A 27,580-nucleotide genomic window follows, 5' to 3' on the forward strand; every position below is an offset into this window, starting at 1 on the left:
AGACAAATAATTATAGGTAACTAATGACTCTGGGATTAGCCTCTGTATTGATTGGTGTAGTGGTTTGAGTAAGAATGATTGGTTACCAGGGTGTGGCACTATTTGAGAAGGCTTAGGTGTGAATGTTTTGAGGAAGTATGTCACCAGGAGTGGGCTTTGATCCATGCCAGGCTCAATCTCTTCCTCTCTGCCTATCGATCAGGATGTAGAGCTCTCAGCTATTTCTCCAGCACCATATCTGCCTGGGTGCGGTCATGCTCCCTGCCATGATGATAAGGACTAACCTCTAAAACTGTAAACCACCACCTAATGAAATGCTTTGTTTTTTAAGAGTTGCCTTGGTCCTGGTGTCTCTTTATAGCAATAGAAAAATGACTAATGCAGTTGGCCAATGCAGACTGATGAGCCCTGAAACCATATACACAAAAGTAACAAAGATTCAGAAGACTGTGCTTATATATCTGTGCATGCACATATAGACATGTATACATGCACTTAGCAGTAGTACAAAGAAGCTATCAAATTGAGGGGTAAGAAAGGGTACCTGAAAGAGTCTGGAGGGAGGAAAGGGAACTGGAAAGTGATGTAATTCTTCTAATAAAATAAATAATAAATACAAAAAGCCAACCAAAACAAACAAGTACCAAAAATTAGAATTATGGAAAAAAATGTTTTCAATATTGAAACCTGAGGCATTTATTTTTAAAAATACACTGATTTATTCATGTATACATTTACTTTACAAGAATATATTTGAGTTTTCATCAAAAACTAAAGTGTTTTTAAGAATTTCTCAAAATCATTTACTGAAGTTTTGGCAATCTCTTTGCAGAATACTTCATCAGGAATAGATACGATCTTGTCCAAAGAGATATAGTTAGGTTTTGCTGGATCATACTGTGCTTTTCCCAAGTAGACAAGAAACAAGTGTCTTTCTTTAATTTTAAACATTCTTGTATTAAATACCTGGAAAAGAAAGAAATTTACAATAAAAAGCTGAAATACTAACAAATTTTCTTGGTTACCTACTTAAGTTAGTTACAATGACTGTATGTTCAATAAATATGATTAATGCTATAGGATTTAAGTTCTATGGTTTCTGCTCAGAATTATAGTTAAAGAGGCTGAGGGGGTAGATCGATTTAAAGATAAATGTGTAGCATAGGAGAGGTCTGAGTTTGATTCCCAGCACACACGTATTATTAGGTAAGAAATTAGGAGTTGAGCATAGTGGTGCCCACCTGCAATCACAGCACTTGGTAAGCTAAAGCAAGAGTAGTTAAGTCTAGAACCAACCTAGGTCATGCATTAAGTTCCCAAGTATGCCTGAGCTATTGGGCAGAAATCCTGGGCTATAGGGCAAAAGAGCATCTTTAAGAAAAATGAAGAAGGTAAATTATGATTCAAGAGGGATTAAAAACCAACACAGAATGATAATGAAAGAAAGTCTTTGCTGGACGATGGTGGTACATGCATTTGGGAGGCAGAGGCAGGCAGATCTCTGAGTTCTAGGCCAGCCTGTGTTGGGAGCAGTGAGACCCCAGATCCTGAATTTCTTGTAATCCCCTGATCTGAGTGCCTACAGCTGCTCTGAGCGCGAGACCTTCAGGCGTTCCTGATGGCAGGAGAGTGGTTTGGCTGGGGCGTGGCTATCTCTATATAATCTGCCCCTGAACACAATAAAGGGGGCATTCTTGGGGAATTCAAGGATGACCCGTGTCTCTGTCTCTCTGTCTGTGTCTGTGTATTTTAACCTCCTGCCCCTTGCCCGAAGCTCGGTAACTGGGTAACAGCGCACGGAGCGCAGACATGCAAGCCTGGTCTATAGAGCAAGTTCCAGGGCAGTCAGGGCTACACAGGGAATCGCTGTCTTGGGGGTGGGGAGCAGCCCTCATGATGATGTGAGACCCAGGAGAGCATTAGAAGAGCAAATCCTCAGGCTTCACCCCAAAATCACCTCATCTGTAACTGGGGAATGAGGCCCAGAAATCTGTTTTGACAAGTTTTTTAGAACCAACATTAGAGAGCAAGAACTCTGTCAGCAAAAGGGAATTGTCTCTGCTTTGATCTTTAAATTCTGTTACCCCCCCGCCCCCAAATAAAAATAAAATGAGGCTGCTCCTTTGGGAGGTGAAGAGGGAAAGCATGCCTTTTCCTGTTAAAATCTCCAAGGACTAAGGAAAGCACAGCCATTTGACAAAGGAATCATGAGACAGCCAAGTGCCTAAAGCCTGCTGCTGCAGAGGTAAAGGGAGGACAAGAGAAGGGCTCACACTGGAGTGGCAGTCTGCAGCATAAGGACCTGGGGCTTCTGAAGGGGTGGTCTCAAGCACTTCTCTTGGCTGTGGGACACTCCATGGGGAACATACTTTTAGGTTTCTTTCCCAGTGTACAAAGTGCTAATTGTGCACAAGGAGAGACACGAAGAAAAACTTGAGAACAGGGACCACAGAAAGTACATGCTGCTAACTTGGTGTGACATTGGTATGCTTCTAGAATAAAACATCCCTTTGTGTCTGCATTGATGGTCATGAAGTTCACAGAAAAAGAAACATGAGATAGAATAACACATAGAAAAAGGAGACTTGTACGAGCTGGCACAAGCCATCAGTGTTGGATTTGCAGACAAGGTGCTGGACTTTATAAAAGCCCCCATGTGAGGTTATGGAGAAGAGTCACATTAAGAAAAAAAAAAAGACTTGACTGCAGAGACTGAGAGGAAATGAACAACTACCAAGACAGGCAGACTCCTACCCTCAAGACACACCTACAGCCTACACAACCTTCAAAACCCACTACAGGTTTCGGTGAGACAGTGGTTCCTGGGCCAGTGGTGGACAGGAATCTCACGCTGTCCCTTTGTTTTCCTTTTTTTTTGTCGAATAGGGTTGATTTCTGGAAGAGTAACTATAAAGAGTCCATACACACAAAGCAGTATGAACTCAATAGGCATTATTTCTATGGTTTTCTCTCTCCTATTTACTGAATTAATTGCCCCATGAGCCCTCTACTGCTGTGTAAGCTTATTCTAAACCTCTGCCTCTCACACAAGCCACATATGATTGAGTTCTTTAGTCTTAGTGCTCACACACATTCTAGCCCAGGGCAGATGGTTCATTCTATAATGAATGACTGGACCCCACTTGTTGTGGGATGATCTTTTTGTACACTGTAAAGATATGTTTCTAGCTAAGGTAACTTTTGATTCATTTAATAAAGAGCTGAATACCCAACAGCTAGTCAGGAGAGAATAGGCGGGGTTTCTGGGGAGAGAGGGGAACTGGGGAAGAGAGAGAAGCAGAGATGAGAGGCCAGTGGGATGCAGAACAAGTTGGGTGTACAGAATGGGGGATAAGTAAAAGCCATGTGGCAGAACATAGATTAATAAAAATAGGTTAATTTAAGTTATAAGAGCTAATTGGGAAGAAGCCTAAACTACTAAAGGCCAAGCTTTCATGATTAATAATAAGTCTCTGTCATTATCAGGGAGTTGGTGGCCCCAAGGAAAGTCTAATAAGAAAGATAGTTACACCCACTGGGTAGGACAAGGTCAGGTTTCCATATAACCCACTCTCAATAATCTATTGACCCAGGAGACAAGAAACTATCACTGCTTTTTCATAGATTACTTATAATTATTCCATAAGCTGGAGTCAAACAATTCTAGGCCTCCTATACTTTTTTATAATGTGCCAGCATCATCCTATATTAAGGGCTATTCAGATGGGCAAATAAACATCCCTCTATGTGAAGGAAGTGGACTAAATACAATCTAGTTCTGAGAGTTATTAAGGTTATATATCTTTTCACATCTCTATATCATGAACAAATAAAACAATATTTTTTAAATTTAATGGAGAAAAGTCTAAGAGACTATGCTTGAGTTTTCTCCTGATTCCAACAGGCAAAGGGAAAAGTAGGTAAAAGTTACAAGGGAAGAGACAAATCGAGTCTTCTTGGGAGCCCAGCAGCTGTAAACTTCCTACAAATACACAGCACCACACCTGAAGCCTGAGTGCAGAACAAGGGCAGCTGTCTGAGAGAATTGGGAGATATGTTACCTGAGGGAACTTGACAATGATGTGGTGGGGAATATTCATCACGTTGTGTACATAATCAAAAGTTTCCATAAGTTTCCTTTTGTTTGCAGTTAGCATCTTTGGGACTCTGGTGACCATATGTTGAATTTCATTATGTTTAAAACCAAGTTCAAGGCGATAAACCTACAAAAAAGTAAATTCTCGGAGTTATGAGAAGAATAGTCTTTTGGTACTATGCTGTAGTGGAAAATGATTCTTTTAAAGTTAAAATAACGACCTTTTAAAATTTGGGGGCATTTATAACACTGCCCCTTACGGGATTATAGCTCACAATTTCAAACCCCTTACCCAAGCAAAAGCTCCTCTACATTGATGGTCATGAGGTCCACAGAAAAAGAAACATGAGATAGAATAACACATAAAGAAAGAGGCCCATATAGACTGGCACACGCCATTAGTGTTGGGTTTCCAGAGAAGGTACTGGACTAGAAGCCCCCGTGTGAGGTTATAGAGAAGAGTCATTATAAGAAAAAGCAGACTTGACTGCAAAGAGACTGAGAGGAAACGAACAACTACCAAGACAGGCCGACTCCTACCCTCAAGACACACCTACAGCCTACACAACCTTCAAAACCCACTACAGGTTTCCGTGAGACAGTGGTTCCTGGGCCAGTGGTGGACAGGAATCTCACGCTGTCCATTTGCACTCTGGTATGTGGAGATTCTCTGCAATCTTGAGAGATAACATGCTATCTGAAGCCGAGGTACACTGTAGGCTTGACTTTGGGGAACAACAGTGAGACGGTGACCCAATCTGAAAAAGCCTCAGTGCGGGTGAAAGCCAGCCTACAAACCACAATCCCAGAGGACTCGACAACAGTGCAGACACTAAGAGAGACTCCATAGATCTAATCTATATGGGAAGTAGAAAAAGACAAGATCTCCTGAGTAAATTGGAAACACGGGGACCTTGGGGGAGGATTAAAGGGGAAAAGGAGAGGCAGGGAGGGAAGCAGAGAAAAATGTAGAGTTCAATAAATATCAATAAAAAAATAAAAAACAAAACAAAACAAACCAGAAATGTAAAGAAATTAGCTTCTCATAGCTTGAAGATATGTTACCTTCATATTTTCCTTCACAGGCTCCAGACTTCCTGTTAGTAGCCTTGGAAGACGAACAACCAGATCTCTAGTCTACAGTTAAAACATAGTAATTATCGTCATTATACATGTATATTTAACTAGTTTGGAAAACTAAGACATTATAAGGAATGCCAAGCTAAAATTTTAAATATGACCCAATCAAAGAAATGACAGAAAGCTTGGAAATATGTATCAACCTAACATTATTTGATAAGAAATCTAACATGGAATCAGAATTTAAGAAGCTATTGATGGTATACTATAAAGTGATGGAGCCTCCTTTTTAATCTATTAGGCTAACACATTTTTGTACAGAAAGTATAATGTATTTATAGGATCTGTGTAGGTCAGACACTTAGAAACATGACATTTAAAGGTTACTAAAGAAAAAATACATTTCCTTACACATCTATCTATCTATCTATCCATCCATCTATCCATTTATTTATTTATTTACCTTTTTCACACTCAGTTCAAGCTCTTTCTGAAAAAACCCTAGTCTGTTATCCAGTCTTTCCACGGAGAAGCTCAACAGAAATGGTGCATTTCTGACCATCCGCGCAATATCTGTCTTACTGAAATGTTTTGATTGTAGATAAGCTACTCTGGAGAAATAATAATAAAAAACATATACATGATAAACATTTCCTACAATAGCAACGAAAATAATTTTATGGTTGGGATGACCACAGCACGAGTAACTGCACTAAATGGTCAATGTATTAGGAAGGTGAAAACCACTGACTTACAGGGATTGTTACTGGGCAGCCAGATGAGACAAGTGTGATCTTGGCAGGAAGAGGAAAATTACCCTAGACAGAGACTGAGAGAAATGTCCAACTGATATGAGAGATGGCTGAGGTTGAACTGAGGGGTCTTGGCATTTCACTGAGGTAAATGCCAAAAGTTATGAATGATAGTTGTGATTTGGGTAATAAGGCAAACAATAGTATATCTACTAGATGTGTCTGAGAACACACCATGGTGAGGTCAGAGTAAACTTAAGAACAGGGCCATGTTCTGAGTAGTATTATGTCTATTATGTATATTAATGTGTAATACATCAACAACTTACAGTAAATGTTTTCACAGATTAATAACTCTCTGACTGATGATGAAGGGCAAAACTGTTTATAAATGCTCTAATGGTCATCAACTAATCTTGGCTGTTAACCTGACTATACCTGGAATCAACTAACCCCAAGTTGCTGGGTATACCTATGAGGGATTTTTCTTTTTCTTCTTTTTTTAAAAGATTTATTTATTATATACACAGTGTTCTGCCTCCATATATGCCTGCATGCCAGAAGAGGGCACCAGGTCTCATTACAGATGATTGAGCCACCATGTGGTGTAGGACTGCTCATTCGTTTCCAGGCTGTCCAGACCCCAAATAATCAAACAGCAACTATATTATTTACAATACTGTTTGGTCAATAGCTTAAGCAAATTTCTATCTAGTTCTTACATCTTAAATTAACTGATTTCTATTATTTTATATTTTACCATGAGGCTCATGATTACCAGTACCAGTGTCTGTCTCCTCTGGTGGCTAATGGTTTCTCACTGACTCCACCTACGTTTTCCTCTATTTTTGCATGTCTAGTTCATACAGCACACCATTAAGTAGTCCAGACAAGAGCATTTTCTTGCTCAAATGGCTAGCCAGCTCCATAAGAAGCCTTTTCGATGCTACCAGGAGCAGATGTGTCCAATTGTCATAAAAAGTCATAAGTTCTTAAAACATTTAAAATGTCATATTCTTTAGGTCTTTGAAAGACTGTAAGATTATCTATCTAACTGAAATATATTTCTATATATCAAGAAAACCTAACTGACATGACTAAAAGTCTGACTATTATAGATGACTATTAACCTGTATTTCTTAATTATACGTCACATTTTTAAATGAGCTGCACAAACACAATACCTTAATAATGAGCATATATATATATATATATATATATATATATATATATATATATATACACCTTAAATTTGTATCAATAGACCAAGATCCATACCAATGCACTGTATTTATCTCTATAGCATATCCTCCTTTAAATGTAAATAAACATTTATAAACAATATTTGGGAATTTGGGTGTAGTTCTCTCCAAATGCTTCCTGCTTTTTGTTGGGTAAAGTATTTTATTAGTGGGGTGGATTACGGAGATCTTTCAGAGGGTCTTGATCCATCAAATCACATTAGTCTGGAAGAAATCCACAGGTTCTCATCCTCTGTGGAGACAAAAGAAGAATCTCTTTTCCAAAACAATATATCCTTAGACTCAAATTTTCAAGTCAAGATACTTTTAATATATTTGGTTTAGCTTAGCAGCCTGTACAATGAAATGTGTCTCTGTACTTAGCTCATTCACAGCCAAAAATTTAAAGAAAACACAATAATACACATAATCCAGGTTCTCTGTGTATATTTCATCTTTATATGGCTTAGTTTTCTTTACTCTATTACTTTTTCTACAAGTTTAATATTGATTTTATTACCTTTACTCTTTTAATCTATGACTGCCTATATTCTATCTTTTTTTTTTAATATTTATTTATTATGTATACAATATTCTGTCTGTGTGTATTTCTGCAGGCCAGAAGAGGGCACCAGACCACATTACAGATGCTTGTGAGCCACCATGTGGTTGCTGGGAGTTGAACTCAGGACCTTTGGAAGAGCAGGCAATGCTCTTAACCTCTGAGCCATCTCTCCAGCCCCTATATTCTATCTTTTTAAAGACTTTATTTTTTTATATTCTTCTTCTCTCTCAAGTCTATGTACATTTATTCAACATTGTGACCCATTTAGATGTCTTTCCCATCTGAATTTGTCTTTATTGCATATCTGTAATCCTTTTCTGACCAGGAACACTTTTAAAATGGTAAGCAGCTTGGTTGCAGCAGCTCTAGATGCCGGCTCTGCCTCTCTCTGCCTTTCAATATGGAGGTACCATTACCACCGGGTAGGAGCTACGTTCACCAGCTTAACTCTGAGAAGCATGAAGCACATAAAAACTTTTTATCTGAGTGACAACTAATTCTGCCAGGCAGTGTACTTTGCGGCCTGGAAATATCTGTGTATGGTGGTGGGAATCCACCATGCTCTCTTGCCTACGCACTCCTAGCAGACCCGACCCTGCCGACTGCCCAGGTGGGGAGCGCTGAGCCACAGGCATGGTCTCAGCTACTTTTCTCCTGACCCCAAATGGGCATATAAGCATTTGGACCTGAAGTGAGTGGTGGGAACTAGCCCCAAACGTTTCAGGCCACACTGGCACCTCAATTTGTAGGCAGAGACTGATAGTTCATTTCCAGGCTTTTGGTCATGAGACAGTCATTGTTAAACTAGTGAGCCACAGCCTGTAATCCATTCTAATAAATGTATATTAAACGGCTACCAGTTCCCTTATTTAGAGAGCCATAACTATGATAAAGGGAATAACCTTTCAACTTACGGAAAAGTATATTATAAACAAATTGCTCAAAGAATACTAAATATTTGCTATCAAAAATTAGAAATGCTAGGTATGACAGTACACATCTATAGTTTCAGTACTTAGAAGGCCAAAGTAGGAGGGTTATGAGTTCATTCTGGTCTGAGTACATAATGAGACCATGTCTCCAAACAAGAAAAAGTAAAGAATCACAACAGCAACAATCTATGAACTTGTAAGTGTACTTAGATAATTTATTATTTGTTAATAGAGACTTTAGAGAAACATTTCCAGGTTCTGAAGAGAAATATTTCAATACTAATTCATTAATACGTTAAAAACAACTGACAGTTGACAAAACAACTATTTTACTCTATTTGCATTCAAAGTGCATAACTAAAAGAACCACTCATAGTCACTCAATAAATAGGTCCTTGAATAGCAGACTAGAAAATTTCTCACACATACATGAATAATTCTTCCACAAGCACTTCCTAGGTTATGTGGAAATCATTTCAAACTTTACCTTGTCTTAAGATTTTCAAGATTTTCAGAGAAAATAGCATAATTTTTTGTCAGGAATGGTCCCAGGTGGCTATCTTCTAAACCCAAATCTTTAAGAAATAGGAGTATTTGCTTAATGTCTTTTTCAAAATCCAGTCTTAGAAGGAAGTTGGCTACATCAAGATGTCTTTCTATCTTTGACAAATCCACTCCTGTAACAAATGGAAAGGATTGGTTTAAAGTCAATTTCTTATTCAGTCATTAATTTCATACAGGAAAAATTACTGATGAATAATCTATTTAAGGGAGAAATGACAAATGGAAACTTAAAGTAGTTTTAAATGAAACTGGTTGTAGAAATAGATTAAAATTAATTATAGTGTTTATGTCAAAGGTCAACATAGAGGTAAATTTTCTCCAAAGAGAAAGTCACTAAATCACTCAGCTTCTTGGGAGGCTGAGTCAGGAGAATCATAAGTTTGAGGCCTGTTTGGGTTACACAGTGAGTTCATGGTCAATGGTGAAACTTGAAGAGAATACTTTAAAGTACAAAAATAAAATAAAATCTACAAAGGCTAGAGAGATAGTTCAGTGGTTTAGTGCTTGCTTAGTATACATAAGACCACAAGGTCAATCCTTAATATGACAAAACAAAACCCATTTCCTAAAATGATTTGAGACACCTTCATACAAAAGCAATGAAATAACATTGTCCCCTAATAGTATCCACAATCAAAAAATATCATCATATTCACTCACCAAATTTAGAAACAAATGTAATTCCAAATCTAAATTTCTTGGTATGAGTATGTGCACACCCACCCACACCACACACCGAACACGGAGCAGAAGCAGACCAGAATGAACATAAGCAATTTATCACACACTAGTGATGGCATTTTAATTCAATAAGAAAGATAATACTAGTCATTAAAGTACAATGGGATCACTAGTTACACTAAAATGTTTCTGTGTCTTATATCCAGATTGATTGGTAATCTAAATATATGCTAGTTCTACACACAGAAAACAAAGAACGTAAGCAGATATTAATTATGGAAAAACAAAAAAGCCCATGGATAGCTTTCCACTTACTTTGTAAGAGAAAGGTTTGGAAAGTTACCCAATAAACTGGTAATAGTGGTTATTCTTGGGAGCAAGGGTACCTCTTGAAATAGCTGAACTTCTATCAACTACATATAATTCTTTTGTACCTTAAAAATCACACAAAATCAAGTCTAATCAATGAATGAATAAAAAAAGGAGATAGAAGCCAGTTTCAAAAATCTGTGATATATGGGGAAACAAAGCTTTAAAAGTAACCTAAAAGACTTGAACTCCAAGTGATTTTACACATGTTGGAGGGCCTTGCGCAGTTTGAGTTGTCACACCCTGCCTGAGAGGAAATGGAAACCTGCTTTTAGTAGTAGTGGGAGCGCAGAATCCCATCAGAAGAGCTCAAGTCCTCAGCTCACTCAGAATTCTACTAAAATGAAAAGCTGGTCACTGCCTACTGTGGACCAGACACTTCTGCTAAGCACTGGGATGAAAATGAGCAATACATGCTCTAAAAGATTCTCACATTGCATCTCTTACTGTTACATATATTTAGTCATCAGTCAGATAATGGAAACATTATCCTACAGAGCTCAAATACAAAGAAATATAATACAGTGGCATGAGCAGAGTAAGTGGACACACAATGTCTATCTAGCAGCAAGATAAGGAGGCCAAGCCTTTTCCAGAGCACAGAGGGAACTGTAAGCTATTAGTGAAGTGTTGTAAGACAGAAGCTGTTGCCATGGGACGAACAGTTAAAGGACCTGAAGAAGAATGAGAACAAGGAAAGTGACCTGACCTGACCTGGCCCTTCTGGCCTTTATGTTGCTCTGGCAGTAGTTGCCTAGAAGTCAGCTGGCATAGGAGCCCTGTGCACAGGACTGGCCTCCTAGGATTTTGAACAAGCAGAAAAAGGAGGAAAACAAACAGAAGAGAACCACAGCTTTATCACTAAAAACACTGACAAGCAACAATGGATCCTCCAAGTTACTGCCATTTACAGTTACTTCTAAGACATGCTACTGAGCTTATTAGCATATACAAAAAGAATGACTGAAACATATCTGAAAGCTCTAAGTATACTGCAAATTATTTGTAGGTCTGGACCATGGTGATCCTTCATCACCCTGAGCACCTGCTGTAGTCTAGGGAAGCTGTTCTGGAAGAAAAGGGAACTTACTCTCCTGCAGGTGTCAGATGTCATCTCTGAATTTACTTCAGAACATCTTTTAAGCTGTGAACATTCTGAAATTCAATAGATATTTTACGTCTATCTACATCTTTCTGTGGATATTCAAAACATACTTAGTATATCACAGATTTCCAGAACTTACTAAGTATGGGAACTTTGTACCCTCCCACCAACATCTCCCCACAGCCCCCTCCCTATCCCAAATCACCATTCTTCTCTTTCTCTGCTTCTACTGAGACATGTCTTTGCATGCAAGTGCTCCAAGTCTTGTTGGAAATGATGCTATGTCACTGTCTGCTATTGACATACCAGTATTCTATTGTGTATTTGTGCAATGCATTTCTTTTAACAATTCAGTAATTTATGAATTTAATAAAAGAGGCTTTATTTGTATTTCTAATTTGGACTTCTCATTTTACTTCCATCGTCATCTTCCAGTTCTTCTCAAATAGCTATTTGTAATCCTGACTAGCCTAGAACTCACTATGTAGACCAGGCTGGCCTTGATCTCAGAGATCCACCTACCTCTGGCTTCACAAAGAGATTCCACGCCTAGCCTCACATGAAGACTTTTGAGAACATAGATTCCTTGGGTACCTACATATTTGGGTAACATCTGGCTAACTAGGTCCTAAACAGGAGTGAAACATCACCATATTTCGTCATTAGTACAGGTATAAAAGCAGGCAAAGTGGAACTCAGAAGGGTCACTCAGATAACAGGGCCAGAGAACACATTTCAGAAGCTATTTGAACTGAGATAAGTTCTCCAACTGCCAGTCAACTAAAGGAGTGATGTAGGCAAGAGGAGAGGCTGACAAGATGAGCGGGAGGAAAGCAGGGAGAACTTGAAGACCTTCGAAGGCTTCGAAGATTTGAAGCAGGGCTAGAGAGATGGCTCAGAGGTTAAGAGAACTGACTGCTGTTCCAGAGGTCCTGAGTTCAATTCCCAGCAACCACATGGTGGCTCACACCCATCTATAATGAGATCTGGTACACAATAAATTAATTAAAAACAAAAATAAAATAAAAAAAATTTGAAGCAGTTAACCAGTGCTTTCAATTAGCAATTTAGAAGAAACACTAACACCATAGAGATTTTTCAGGGTCAAAATAGCTGAATAGGAAGTTATCAAGTTAGGGGCTATGAGTTTGGCTCAGTGGGTATAGTGCTTGCCTTATAAACATAAGGACTTGAGTTTGCTCCCCAGAAGCCATGTTAGCCATGTTAAAAAAAAAAAAAAAAAAGTCTGGCAAGGGTGCTGTGCACTTATAATTCCAGCACTGGGTAAGTGGAGACAGACAAATCCCTGAGGCTCATTGGCTAGTCAGTTCAGCCTATTTGCAAGTCCAGACTAAGGAAAGAAGCTAGCCTAAATCGAAACAAAACAAAACAAAAGGAATCAATCAAAATAAAATAAAAACTATCTTTTGGCCACATGTACACACACACACACACACACACACACACAAACTCATACATAGAATTATCAAGATAGGTAAGTGACAAATGAGTCCTAAAGAGGGGTAACTACAGAATAAGCAAACTTGAGAGAGATAGAATATGGAGCATAAGGTTCTAAAAAGATGTTAAGGAGGGAGGGAGAAAAGAAAGACACAAGGACAACCCCTAAGAGTCTCCTGCATTGGCACAAGTATTTTTTTTTTCCCTTTTTTGATAAACAAAACAGCTCTCCAAGATATGGTGAATGAAAAAACAAAAGGGAGCTTCTTTGGTGAAACAAGATTTTCTATATCCCCCAAACACAACATATGAAAACAGAATTATCAAAATAAGACACGGAAAGGCCCACAAATAAGAATTCTAATGGAAGATGCCAGTATGTGAAACACTGAAAGTTTTGGATTTTGGATGATCAACTGGTAAAGTCTATGCAGCTATTCCAAAAAATATGAAAAAAACCTCAAATCTCAAACACTCTCAGTTCTTTGTATTTTGGGTAAGGAATACTTGTGGTTGTTTGAATGAAAATGATCCCATTGACTCATAGGGAGTGGCACTATTAGGAGGTATGGCCTTGTTGGAGTAGGGTGGCCTTGTTGAAGGAAGTGAGTCGCTAGAGGTGAACTTTGAGGTTTGATGTTTAAGCCAGGCCTTGTGTGACTCTTCCTGATGCCTGCAGAATCATGCAGAACTCTCAGCTCCTCTCCAGCACCATGTCTGCCTACATGCCGCTATGCTGCCAGTCCACCCTAATTAAATGTCTTCCTGTATAAGAACTGCAGTGGTTATGGTGTCTCTTCACAGCAATAGAAACCCTAAGACAATACTCAACACCCATTAAACAACAACAACAACCAGGAATTGGAGTGTCTAGAGAATAAGAGATCCAAGATAAAGTACAAGCTAAAAACATGATACTATGTATGGCTATATGTGGAAACATTGATTCCTCAATCTCTTAAATATCCAATTCCTCTCAACTCCTCGGGGTCATTATTGAGAAATAAAGAAATCAACCCAGACTCAAGGAAAACAGATTCAACAAGGTTGCTACATTTCAGACAGGACCAAAGGAAAGTGTGCAATGAATAGCTCTAGCTGCCTTTAATTCAAGGATAACCTACTAGCCAGCATATTAAGAAAGTTATGGTACAGGCTGAAGGAACAATCCAGATGAGGGCAGTAGGCTCCAGGAGGAAGCTCAGGGGAAAACAATGCAGAAAACAGTTCACCATGGGTCAACAAACTAACACATCACAGGCTGACTGGTAGGTTAGAAACTTACCAAGCTGTACTAGCTGCTGCAGAGTCTCGGAATGATCTATGTAGTCTCCAAGAGTGAAGGAGGATAAGGGCAATAGAGGGTGTGCAACAATCTGAATAGCCTCCTCCTCTGAAATTGGTTGTATCGGAGACAGCGAGGGTAAGTCATCCAATTCTTTGCAGCGAGTCATAAGGAAAGAGAGAAGCCAGTCAGCTGTCATGTACAAATGGAACATTCTAAAAAGGGGCTACTGAAATGGTTCAGTGGTCAAGAGTACATACTGCTCTTGCAGTTTGGATTCCCTACATCAGAAAGCTCACAATCTTATAACTCCAATACCATCTTGTGGGCTTCATGGGCATCTATACTCATGTGCACGCACATACACCTATGCATAATTAAAAATAAAATTCACCTTAAAAAAGAAAACAACCCAAAATCTACTTCTATAAATATTATATCTTCTCTTGTTTGTGTCTTTCATTGGTTAAGTACTGAGATCATTTCAGAATTAGATGTTTATGAAGTGCAAGCTGAGAATGATGGCCAATACCTGTAATCTCAGCATTCCACTGGGCAGGCTGAGACAGGAGAATTATAGCAAGTCTGAAACCACCATGGCCAAAAAGACATGCCAAAAAGACACTTTTCAAGAGAAGCTACAAAATCAAATATTTAAAAAGCAAATGTTTTACATATTTAGCTATAAAAAACACAAATTAACCTGGGAACTTACTAAAATAACAGTTTAATAAAACTAGATGAATAGAACTGATACTGTTCCTTTTCCTGCCTGGTATGAAATAGGACATGAAATGGGCGAGTATTGTCTAAATATGTAGTGTTGTGTGATACTTTGTTTGTGTTATGACAAATAAAGCTTGCCCTGAGGTCAGAGGGTGGAGCTAGCCTGGCGGTGGTGGCTTCACCTTTAATCACAGCACTAGGGAGGTAGAGAGAGAAAGTGATTTGTGGGGCTGGACTGAAAGAGACAGGTAGGAAGCACTAGTGGCTGCTTCTCTGATCTTCTAAGTTTTTACCCTGATATCTGACTCCTGGTTTTTTATTAAGATTAATTAGATTAATGCTTCAATGTAGCATGATCAAAACAACCCCTGAAAAGGGGACTTTTCTCAATGTTCAGAATTACCTTCAAGAAACAGCTTGGATTCAAGGCTGGGTATCCTCTCCGGCTTTTCACTCACTGAAGGGAGCAGAGTGTTTTGCTCAGAACTGTTCTCTGGCCTATTGGAGTTGGCAGTCTGGAAACTATTCCACAAGGAGGATGTCTTGTAAGTCTTAATTCCCCAGAGGAGAAAGCAATTGTCAGAGAACAACGGAGCCTGAGACGAGAAGCCATTTGACAATGTTTTTCCTGGTCTTGTAGAGCGTTTTGTGATCTGTGCAGCTTTAATGAAATTACTCAATTTAATTGAGTTGAACCATCTGGGCATCTGTTCAGCTAACAGGGCCATTTTTTTCTCAGTCTACAAAGGAAAAACACAACCATCAAAAGAAAATAGATTAACTTACTCAAATGTTTAAACCATTAGTGAAACAGCAAATAAATAATAATAAATTTCTTCCTAAAATAAAAGATTTAAACAAGTATGTCCAGGGTAGTCAAATGTTTCTTATATATGAAAAGCCACAAACAAAGGCAGTCTCAGCTACCAACCAAAACAGGAACTTCAAAACTGGAAAAATAAAGATATGCCTTAAAATTTAAAAACAAGACAAAGAATGACTTTAAACCAAAAGTCTGTAAATGCTCAAATTACAACAGATCCAAACCAACTATTAATTTTATCTTCAAAAGGAAAGAATAACAGTAATGCAATGAAATGTTCTTAGAACTTGGTTTGAAGTGTGTTTAGGAAATATATTGAGATTATAGTGCTGAGTTACTAAAATGTATTTTATGCATATAAATTAGTCAAAAGTTAAAAAAAAGAAACCCACTGTTTTAAATGAGTCATAATATTGCTAAATTAAACACCGAAACTGCGGTCTGAATCTGATACCCAGTCCTTCCAAAGAGAACAAAGGTGGTTTTATAAAATCCTACTGCAAGAAAAAGAATGGTTTCAAACAGAAAGGATCAAAGTAAGGAGCAGCTGGGCATGGTAGTGAACACTTCCTCTAACACCTTCTTGGGACATGGGCAGCATTGAAAGTTTAAGGTAAGCCAGAGCAATGTATTTGAGACTGTTAAAAAAAAAAAAAAAGAAAAGAAAAGGATAAAACTCAAACAAGTACCAAACCAACTCCAAAACCAAATCAGCAGAAACAAAGAAGTGACCAGCAACACTTAAACACTAATTAAAATAATCCTTATAAACAACATGGAAGGGGAGGTCATACTTGTAATCCTAGTACTCAGTAGCCTGAGGCAGGATTGCTCAAAGTTCAAGGCCAGCATGAGCTGCAAATGCGAGACAGATTCAAATAAACAAATAAATGGGAAAGCCTCAATAAATGTTAGCCATGATTACTGACCAGACTGTATACTGACCCTTTAAGAAACAAGCCCCGCTCACTCCCCCTCCACCCCCTCCCCAGTCTACCACTTAGGCAGGCAGATCTTCCTTCCTGCTTGCAGCCTGAATCTTTTCCTTTCTGCCTCTCCCCCTAAGAGTAGCTGTTGCTGTGACTCCTCTCCCGATTCTCACTCTCTCTCTCTGCTCTTCTCCCTTCTCCCCTTTCCTTCTATAACCCACTAAGTAAATATCCAACTTCACTCTGCATGGCCAGTCTCAGTCTCTTACCCACCATGTGACTCTGTGCCTAGCACCAGCTGGCCCTCATGTATTTGATTGGGGACCCAGGGTCCTCGGAATTTTCTTTCTCTTTTTCTTTCCTTTTCCTTTGGACTACTCATCAGTGGTCCCCACGGTGAGAGATTACTCAGCAGCCTCTGGCCTCTCTGATTTCCAAGTAGCCCTGACCAAAGCCAGTCAGGTTTCAGTACCCCACCTATAGACAAGAGATGTTTCACACCCCACCTATAGAGAGAGGGGAGACATCCCCCTATAAGCCTTGTGGTGCCGCTGTTTTCACATTTTCAACTATGGTATAAACCCTCACTCTGCCTGTGTCCTGCCAGCTTGGCTTTTCTTCAAACTGCCCCTGCTACAGCTACTACTGCTAACAAGTTTGGTTGGATCTAAGAGGCAGCTGTTTTCAATTCTAGCCTTCTGCTCCCGGCTGCGGCTTGTGGCATGGAGGCTGGACAACAGGGTGGATCACGCCTCTAGGTCTCTCTTCCATATAACATGTGACCTTACCATCATAACTGAGGTCAGGTGACTTCACCACCATCTTAACTGAGAGCCAGGTCAGGTGACCATGTCCCGCCATCTTTACTGAGGTATTCCCTGCCTGGTTCCCCATGTTGACTCTGTTACCTGTGTGTTTTGTGCAGTGGCAGGCCTTTGGTAGGGCCCACCAAGAGCATCCACTTTGCCCTATTCCTGTTCATTGTGTGTGTGTTCATACATGTAACTTAAATACACCTATGTTTACTGTTAAATGTTATAATTGTCTGTTCATAGTATCTCATTCCAGACTACAAAGCAGTAAGTCTCATGTTTTAAATTGGAATGTACTTTCAAGTCTCTTACATAAAATACTATATATTTAATGCAACACTGCTTTACCTGTTGAGAGCCAGTACAGTCAAGCTTAGACTCAGCTCTCCAGTCAGATTCTATACTGTAGTTATAACTCACCTACACCCGGCAAACAGCCTTCATCTACTCGGGGGCTCCCTTCCTGGGACCCGGTGGCCTGACGTAGTCTTGGGACCTGCAGCGTTTTTATTTAAACTTTAACACAGACAGACAAAAAAATGTTAATTATCAATTAACTCTTGCTTATGCCTTTGTATTTTGTTTTTCTACACAGTGGAATTCAGCTTGTTTTAGGCCCTGAATCAAGGGTCTAGTCTCACAAACACTTGAGAGTCTAACACTTGGAGGTCTGTAGTTTGGGGAAGTTGGCTAAGAGCAAATCTCTTTCCTTCTTAAGTGACCTGAGGAAGGGTGTGCTTGCAATAACCTTGTGGGATAGCTAACTTTTGTTAAATTTTAGGAACTTCCAAACATGTCAAAATTTCCCTCAAACTTATGTTCTCCATAATAGTGACATCAAAGTGGTAACTCAGTATGTCACCTAAACAAGACCAAACTTTTAGTGAGGCTTCCACATAGCCAGATCGGTCCTATCCACAAACGGTCAAGGACAGGTATGAATGATGTGGCTCAACACAAAATCATAAGCTTTCTTAAAACATATTTCCCCAAGGTGGTTGTAACCTTTCTTTTGTTTGTTTTTGTTTTTCAAGACAAGGTTTCTCTTGCTCTGTAGACCAGGCTAACTTTGAACCCACCGAGATCTGCCAGCCTCTGCCTCCCAAGTGTTGGGATTAAAGGCCTGTACCACCACCGCCTGGAGACAACCAGGTTCTTGATGTGAACTCTTGGCAATGTCAAGACTGGACATGTTATTCTAGCTCATGATGATGGAAGCTCAAAAACTCCACATGCTTTTATGTGTGCTGTGCTGGTGAAAATTTAGCCTGGGCTACATTCTCAGCTCCAACATATGTTTTTATAAAGGTGGAGAACACAACAGAACGATCTGTCTCAGCACCTTATGATACTGCCAAACCAACTCCCAGAGTCTGTCCAGAAACCTTCCTACGTCTAGTGGGCTCACTGTTAAATTCTTTTTCCATTCAAAGATCTGAGTGCTAAACATTCATTTTTTATGCTCCACTTTTACTTGCAACCACACTCCCCTCACATAACTGCTTCAATGTCTAAGCCATCAGAACAACGAACTATGCAGGAGAAAAAAGCTCGGCCTCCTCTCTGGACCCACCTTCCCAGGGACTCTCCAGCACCAAGTTAGGACCTTGAACCTCAGGGGGTTCGGTTTGTTGAGCGATTACAGGACAAGTGCAGACACACACAGCTCTCAGAAACGAATAAAGATTTGCACCCCTGTATAATGCCCTGCGATTAGGAAGATTTAAGAAGAAAAAAGAATCCTTAACATCTCTCAATTTTGTTAGGAACAGGAAAAAGAGCGGGAACATTTTTCTAGGTTCAAGATCTCTGCTTTTTAACTAACCTTGGCACTCCGGAGATGAAAGGCGCACTTCGTAATAAAGGGCCTCTAGGCAGAGCAGGCTCCCTCCCTAAGGTCATTTAACCAACACTTTAACCAAGCGTAGTGCCTTAGAGTTCCTAACAGAACTTCGGCAGTAAGCCGCGACACTCTCGGGCCCCCTTCTAGTGCTGATAAACAAGCCCAGCAGCGTTGCCACCTACAGAACAAGCCCGAACCCCCTCTCCGGGTCCCCGAGAACCTACCAGCGCCCGCGAGGCTCCCAGCTGCTGCTCTTGCTGGGTGCGGGCAGATCGGGCTCCAACACCGCCGGGCCTCCAGCTCCCAATTCACCAGGGCCAGGTCCGCGGCGGCGCAGATCGAGCCCGGCTGCACTGCCGGGTCGCCCAGCAAACCAACCAGCGATTCGCCGTGCCGTCCCCGCGCCGCCACCTACGTGAGCTGCGCTCTTAGTGGGCGAGACCATCGGCGTCGGATTTGGAGGGGGAGTCGGTGGACAGAGCCTGCCGGGGTCTTGAAGGCCCTGCTACCGACTGACACGTTCCCCAATTCAGTGACTCCGCGGCTCTGCGGGGGAGGGTTAGGGTTAGGGTTAGGGTGAGCTCTCCGTGATGTCTCCCTGCCGGGGCCCGCCGCCTCGCGGTTCCCCCACCCCGTACAGCAGTGGTGGCGCCGCGACCACGCCCTCGCGCGTCGGCCCTTCCCTCTGCTAGCACCCTTCGCAGGGCGCCAGACCGGGTCCCGGCGTCCGGCAGCTACACAGCTGTGGTCTGTCACTGCGGAGGTCCCAGCCTTCGCGGGCCGGGGCCTCCGCCGCCCCGGCAGGACGGGGAGAAGGACCATGGCGTCCTGCGTGGGGAGCCGTACTCTGAGCAAGGATGATGTGAACTACAGGATGCATTTCCGCATGATCAACGAGCAGCAAGTGGAGGACATCACCATAGACTTCTTCTATCGGCCGCACACTATCACCCTGCTCAGCTTCACCATCATCAGCCTCATGTACTTCGCCTTCACCAGGTGAGGTAGGCCTGACCGCGCGCGGGGCGCCCGAGGCCAGAGGGTAGAGGCGACAGGGAAGCTGTGGCGGGGAGGATGGCCCTGTGTGACTGGTGGCAAGGAACCGAGTAGCTGCTCCACGCGTGCAAGCTCGCGGACACTGGGCCCACGCAACTCCTCCGCCCACCGCGTGGCTTACAGTCCTCTCCGCCTACTCTTCCACCTGCTACCCCTCACCTCTAAACCCCGCCTCTCACTTTCGGTGCCTCGCGCCACACAGGAACTCATGCAGGTCACCTAGCCGGGTCATCCACATCCCTTGCTTTCCATCATTCCCCACACGTCACTACCGGGACGTTCTGCTCTTCAACCACTTCATTGTGGTCTGTTCCTAGCACACCGCACGAATCATTTCATGACTGCACCGCTTTTAGAACAAACTACACACATAAAACACACCATACGGAGGCCTAGTATACAACTAGATTCCCAAGGAGCTCTTCTAGTATGCAGTATTGCCAGGAGTACAAGCGCGCGTGCATATGTGAGGTGCACCACACTGTTTTTCCAATACAACACCTCTTTTATGCATTGCATACAATCATCTAACATAAGCTTTCCCCCGTCTCAAACACCACCTCTATGTCACAGCATCAACAGTCGCTGTTGATACACATCCCAGTGGACACCTCCCATCAAGCACAGCCCAATATCCAACAGTTCCAGTGCATTGTACTGCATAGGCTACAGCTGATCACACACCACACGGGGCAGACCCTGCACTGTCATCCATCTCCTGATATACATGCTGAAAGGAGACATTTCAAGCAGTTATGTAGTACCTGGAGACTACTAAACTAGCAATACTAAACAAAACACATAAAATGTATACAACACAACACAGCTCTCTTATTCTCCTAAAAATATATGCATATGTTCAAAGCACTTCTAATAGGTGCGTGTATTCATACTTTTCAAGGGTACTGCTCCTGTGGCTTCTTGACCACAACCAAGGAGCTAATGGATCCCACAGCACACATACCCCATTTTTATTTAGATTTGTATTATCTGAATTACATATTTTAAAGAGGGGAGTCATACCCTACCTACCCCACCATTATGACTTCCAAGAATGACTGCTAGAGACTGTTGGTTTCAAAACTGGCTGTGCTTTTAGTGAAGTTACTCAACTTTGTTCTGAGTAGGAGGGTCCATGCCTGCAGAATGAATAAAATTTTTATATTCACCTCAGGGTATGAAGACTAAATGAAAATGCACACACCTTTTGAATAGAGTACCTGGTATATGATACCTGTTAATGGCAGCTTTCTTGAGTTTCCACTCCTTCTTTTTCTTTGTGATAGGATTTGACAGTATAGCGTAGGCTAGCCTTGACCCCTCTCTCATCCTGCCTTATTCTAGTGTTGTGAGTATAGGCTTGTGCCACCATACCATGCTTATCCTGATATTTTTATCCAGTGGTCATTCAGAGCCTGGGGAAATATGCAGAGGTAAATTGACCAGTCACAAGTATTGAAGAAACTTCTGGTATCTAGTAGCGGGGAAGAGAGAGGCATGCAATACTACATACAGGACAGCATTGTACAACACAGACTAAATTGTAAATGTTTATTTTATGAATCACTTCAAAGATAGAAACAGTAGGTAACAGTTATTCTTTCTTAGGGGTACCACGACCATCATTGTAAAGTCTGCTAATATCTTGCAGATCAGACCTGCCTTCCTATAGTTCTAGCTTTCGAGAGAAGTCACTCTTGAGACTAATTATGGTTACCTTCAACTACTCATCGTGCCATCTGATTTTACCACATGAAATATTTGTGCCCACATAATTTGTTATACCCCAGTTTCCTCATCTATATACAAAGTTAAAATATCACTGTTAACATATCATAGGCTTGTCATGAGAATTAATCTTTTTTTGATAGTAGTTTAGCTCAGTGCATGGCATTGTGTTAAGTGGTTAAAAAGTATGATTTCATTGTTTGATAATGCTTTCTAAGTTATATTTGTTACTGAATATAGTTTGTTCTGGAATTGAGAAAAATGTAGAGGCATTGGACTATGGACTTAGTATGACATACCTACTTGTTTCACAACTTCATCTAATAGGTGGGCTTTAAATGATAGAATGAGCCAGGCGGTGGTGGCACATGCCTTTAATCCCAGCTCTCGGGAGGCAGAAGCAGGAGGATCTTTGTGAATTCGAAGCCAGCCTGGTCTACAAGAGCTAGTTCCAGGACAGGCTCCAAAACTACAAAGAAACCCTGTCTCAAAAAAACAGATAAATAAATAAATAAATAAACAAACAAACAAATAAATAAATGAATGATTAAATGATTAAATGGTGAGGGCCTTCTTTTGAAATGAGAAAAGCAATTATACTATTTTATATTAGATGGTGAAAAGCGAGAATCAACCATATGTCTTTAATATTATTATAGGCCCTTTCAAAGTAGAACTTTCTCTTTTCTGAGGCAGAAAGTAATGCTCTGGATTTTTTTATGCCATATTCTGTCTAGTTGATGCATTGAGGCAGTGAAGTATGAAAAATGAGTATGAATTTTAGCAGCCTGTCAAAAACAATTTAAAAAACAATCTGAACCTTGGGTTATGGATCTTTCCAGAAGTTATAACAATTTTATTTCTTCTGTTAGTTTCATAAAGAAATCACACATAAAGGAACTAATTAATCACACATTTTATCTTAACATAAACTCAGAAGCATAATTAATAGAATTAGGAGTTATCAGTGTCTTTTTGTAGTAATTTATGATCCATATAAGTGAGATATTATAAAGATAGCTCAATTTTACTCCATGAAGATTGAAAGTAATGTTTTTTTTTTTTAATTTTTATTCTTTTGGTATTTTTTTCTGCATGTGTCTGTCTGAGAGTGTCGGATGCTCTGAAACTGGAGTTACAGACATTTGTGGGCTTCCAGGTGGGTGCTGAATCAAACCCAGGTTCTCTGGAAGACCAGTGAGTGCTCTTAATTGCTGAGCCATATCTCCAGCCCCAAATGCAATGGCTTCTAAAATGAAAAATTTTCATGCTATGCTCTTTTGTAATTACTGTAGTACCTTGTATGAACTTTCAGTTAGGTAATGTTCAGTGTAGTTCTCTCAATCAAACTTTTAAAATATGGCTTAATGTTTGTTTTGCAAAGACTAGTTATCTAAGAGTATTGAATACTTTGGGGTTTTGTATTACCGTATATAAGAATAGTGCCTGGTGAGATTATGTGCCATGGATACCCTGAAAGAATTTTGGAATGTGAAGGATTTGATACCTCAAACAAAAGTCTGTGGTAAGGTTGGGTTTGTCCAGCAGTTCTTTTAGAGAGTTCTTTTTGGTTGAGTATCATTCAAAGGTCCTTGTTGATGGGAGGTCAAGTACAGGGTTTGATATTGGGAGATATTCAGAGATAGTGCCTATTGATAGATTCTTATGGTCACTGAGGGCATTTTCTTGGAAGATTGCTTTTAAATATACCCCACTCCAAAACTTCACTAGAAAAATCTTATAAATGGAGGAACTCTGTTCTCTGGTCCACTACTTTAAATGCAATCATTAGACATAGTGACTTTCCAGCAGCCAAGACTACATAGTAAGATCCTGTCTCAAAAACAAAACACTCCCCCACACCAGATTGCAGTCACACAAGGTTCTGCCATTGTTTTCCATGATCTGAAGGAATGCAGGGAGTTGGCAGCCCTGTTAACACTTGCCAACAGGAATTATTTCCTGTCAAGAGGAGGTTGCCTCATTGCAAATGGTTATCGATTCGTTTGTTCTTGTTTTCTCTGGATATGGAACTAAGAAGATAGAGGATAGACAAGGGGCAAAGGAGTGAACAGATATTTGATTTGTTTTTAAGTAATGTTTTTTCTTTTCTTTTTTTAAATATTTATTTATTTATTATGTGTACAGCATTCCTTCCATGTGTGCCCGCAAGCCAGAAGGGGGCGCCAGGTCTCATTATAGATGGCTGTGAGCCACCATGTGGTTGCTGGGAATTGAACTCAGGACCTCTGGAAGAGCAGTCAGTGCTCTTAACCACTGAGCCATCTCTCCAGTCCCTGTTTTTTTCTTAATTTCCCTTACCAGCTTTGGAAGTTACACCTTTTTCATTTTAACTTGGACCATTATTTCTGGCTCTCTATGCTTCTCTAGGAGTTTCTCCTGGACTTTCTGATTTTTCCCTCAAGACCATATGAAGACCCAATAGAAAATGCTTCCCAATACTACCAACACGGTTGTCTTGGTCCTGCTTTTCTATATCATATCTTTTTTTCTCTATGTAAGAGAAACCTTGATGTCTCTGGCACCAGCAGTGTTAATTGATGGTTTGTAGTAATAGCTCAAGAAGTACACAACTGAGGCCAGACCAACCCTAGAGGTAGATAGTACTGTTAGGCCCATTGTGTTAGGTTGCATTTGAAGGTCAGTTAACGTTAATCCTCATTATGTCTCTTTCCCAGTTATTTGAATCATTTTTAAATTAAATTAAGTAAACATCTTTTTATACTGTTAAAAACTTATGTTTGTTTTTTTCTTTTTCTTTTTATTTCCCCCTAATAAAACCATAAACTTATTAAAGGAATAAGCTATGTTTCTTTGAGGTCATCTGTATAGACCCTTAGTGACTCAGATGTTTATTTGGTTTCGATGGTGCCCTGCCCTAAAGAGATTATATATCAAGGAGTTACTACCTTTTGGCTCCTCTTAAGTAAACAGAACTTTCAAATACTTGTTTATTGTTTTAATCATAGCACCGTTCACCTTCTGATAGTATTCTTGTTTCTCTAGATTTGTGTCCAGGAGGCGGTTGTTTTTAAATTTCAGCTAGTTACAAAAACAGGACTGGTCTGGTCAGCTTGGTCTGCTTCCCTGGTTCTGGCCTTGTGTTCAGTGCTGCTCAACAGCTGAACAATCCCTATTCCATTCAGCCTAGCTCTTTGCTATCCTGGAGTTCACTTGGCTTAACTTTAGTAGATCTTTTGGGCCTTAACTGTTTTCCTTTGACCATTTTAAGCTTTAACTCAGCAAATCACCAGCCCCTTGGAATGGCATACCCTCAGGCCTATCCTTCAGGCTCATTACCTGTTAAACCAAAATTGTGATCCTGCCTGCCCCCTGCTGATTGGGTAGCTGTGAGCCTACCACCTGAAGAAAGTGTAAGCTGGGTGTGGAGGTTCTACCTGGTGGAGTAGGTTGTCTTTTCCACTTTTGCTTCTCAGTGTCTACACACAGCATACCCTTTAGACTCAGGCAACTCCTTGGCTCACACTGGTACTGCTGCGCGCTCTCTCTCTCTCTCTCTCTCTCTCTCTCTCTCTCTCTCTCTCTCTCTCTCTCTCTCTCTCTCTCTCTCTCTCTCGACTCCTCTTGCCCTCTCAAGCTCCCAGTATCCTTCACAGCTCCTTTGGATGGTTTTTTTCATGAGCACCTTTCTTGATGTTCTAAGAAGCACAAAGGATGACTTGTGAATATAGTTCTCAATGCCTCTTATTATAGCTTTTCTCATTGCAATAATTGTGTTTCCTGTCAAGTTGTTGAGGCCCAACATCTTCCATCATTGAAAGGATGATGGATGTCCTATGCAAACTTGAAAGAGGTTCTTTAGTGAATGCATTTGCTTTTCTTGAGTCCCACATATGTTATCAGTCAGTGTCTATCTGCCTGTCATGCTCTTTCAACATAAAGTGTCCAGCATAGTGTTTGTATAGTAGCTCTTCCTTATAAACTGTCAGTCTGCAATATATGTTGAGTGTGTAGCATGTGTCAGGTCCCAAGAACAGAAGGGAATAAGTCCCTATTTCAGAAATAGACTCTGGCAAGGTAGACAGGGAACACATCTACCAACAAAGGGACTAGGCCAGTTTACTGGAATGGTGAGGCAATAGACAAGCCATGCATGGGAGGAAAGTTATCATTTTGTTTCTGCTCTGATTTTAAATCTTAAAATTTTTCCCCTCTTGATTTTCTTTTTCCTGACTACTTTCTTGTTACCTGTTTCCATGCCTCTTCCTGCATCTTATCGGTCCCCAGCTTTCCATTTTCAAGAGTAGCTGATGTAAACTTGTTACATTGCTCTCTTCCTGGTGATCTCTTGTTTCATTCTGACTTTTTGAAAATTTTCTTACCACTTCCTGTATCAACCAAGTACATCTTTTGTTATTTTATCACCGAAAGAGAGTTCTCAAAAATGAATCTTGTGTTTTGATAAGTTTTGTGTGTGTGTGTGTGTGTGTGTGTGTGTTTAAGAACAGTGGGTCTCAAATGCATGTTTGAGTAGAATTTATGGTAGTGTTTAAGATAACCAGTTTTATTTATATATTATTTTATATAATTTTGGTGGTGGAGATAAGCTTTGTGTGTGCTAACCTACTGAGCTATGCCTTCAGCCCCCGGCTGCCTTTCCTGTAAGAGCTGAGCTTTATTAGGAGAGTGTTGGTTTTAGGAAGTGATACTGAGCAGTAAACTGTGTGTAGTGACTTTGCTCAGCAAAAGAAAATCTGCATTCTTTGGGTGTTAGATTATGGAAAGCGTCCTGGTTTTGGTTTCCTGTTTAGATCTGAGAATGAATTCTCAATGTTTTCTATTTTCAGGGACGACTCTGTTCCAGAAGACAACATCTGGAGAGGCATCCTCTCGGTTATTTTCTTCTTTCTCATCATCAGCGTGTTAGCGTTCCCCAATGGTGAGTGATCTCCTGAGCTGTTGTAGTTCTCCTGTGCATCACATCCTTCTGACTCTTTGAGATGCAGGTTACAAGATGGGTTCTGTGTAGCAGGTGGGCACAGACTCCTCCTCTCAGCTGTGTCCCGCTTCTCGTCCTTAAATGTGTTCGTTTTTCTACTATGTGATGGAGATAACAGGAAGATAATTGTGAGGGCTAACAAAATTAATAATGTTAAGCCCATGTTTTGAATTGTTCTTTTATTGCTATAACAAAACACATGCGGCTATATACCTCATAAAGAATGGAGGTTTTGAAACTCAGTTTGGAACCTGAAAGTTCATTCTACTTGTTATTGACTTTAGGTGAGGCTTATCTTTTCATCATGGTGCATTGTCTCATGAAGGAATTATGCACAAGAGGTGGATGGGGTGGGGAGCCTCACCTGGGAAGACTAGATTTGAAATTTTATAATAACCCTTTGATGAAAACCAGGGTCCTTAGAGAATTGCATTGTTCGTTTTAAGGGCAGCACTCACTGACCTCCCAGTAGATCCTGCCTCTGACAGCTTCTACTACCTTTTAATATTCCCAACACTGGGATCAAGTTCCTGACATATGAGCCCTTAGGA

General features: G+C 40.5%; 2 protein-coding genes across 4 annotated transcripts in view; one reads left to right on the forward strand and one right to left on the reverse strand.

The window, feature by feature from the left end:
• Positions 1-695: 695 nt before the first annotated feature.
• Positions 696-19,658, reverse strand: Mterf3 (mitochondrial transcription termination factor 3). The gene is made up of 8 exons (XM_038344113.2): positions 19,489-19,658; positions 15,261-15,597; positions 14,132-14,284; positions 9,154-9,343; positions 5,640-5,787; positions 5,162-5,233; positions 4,062-4,223; positions 696-966 (listed from the first exon to the last, which is right to left on the reverse strand). Exons 2-8 carry the CDS (start codon positions 15,583-15,585, stop codon positions 772-774), a joined length of 1,245 nt encoding a protein of 414 aa, XP_038200041.1. The 5' UTR covers positions 15,586-15,597; positions 19,489-19,658; the 3' UTR covers positions 696-771.
• Positions 19,659-19,953: 295 nt separating this feature from the next.
• Positions 19,954-27,580, forward strand: part of Ptdss1 (phosphatidylserine synthase 1) — a 55,600-nt gene continuing 47,973 nt past the window's right edge. Inside the window, exons 1-2 of one of the 3 annotated variants that reach the window (XM_038342873.2) lie at positions 19,954-20,263; positions 26,878-26,969. In XM_038342873.2, the coding sequence (XP_038198801.1) occupies positions 20,085-20,263; positions 26,878-26,969 (271 nt within the window). In that variant the 5' untranslated portion in view covers positions 19,954-20,084. Of the gene's footprint in view, positions 20,269-23,158; positions 23,208-26,877; positions 26,970-27,580 lie in introns of those variants that run through there. The other 2 variants (XM_038342874.2, XM_038342875.2) reach the window with 2 other exon arrangements.

Source organism: Arvicola amphibius, chromosome 9, assembly GCF_903992535.2.
Source record: "Arvicola amphibius chromosome 9, mArvAmp1.2, whole genome shotgun sequence".
In the NCBI taxonomy this organism is placed as follows: Eukaryota; Metazoa; Chordata; class Mammalia; order Rodentia; family Cricetidae; genus Arvicola; species Arvicola amphibius.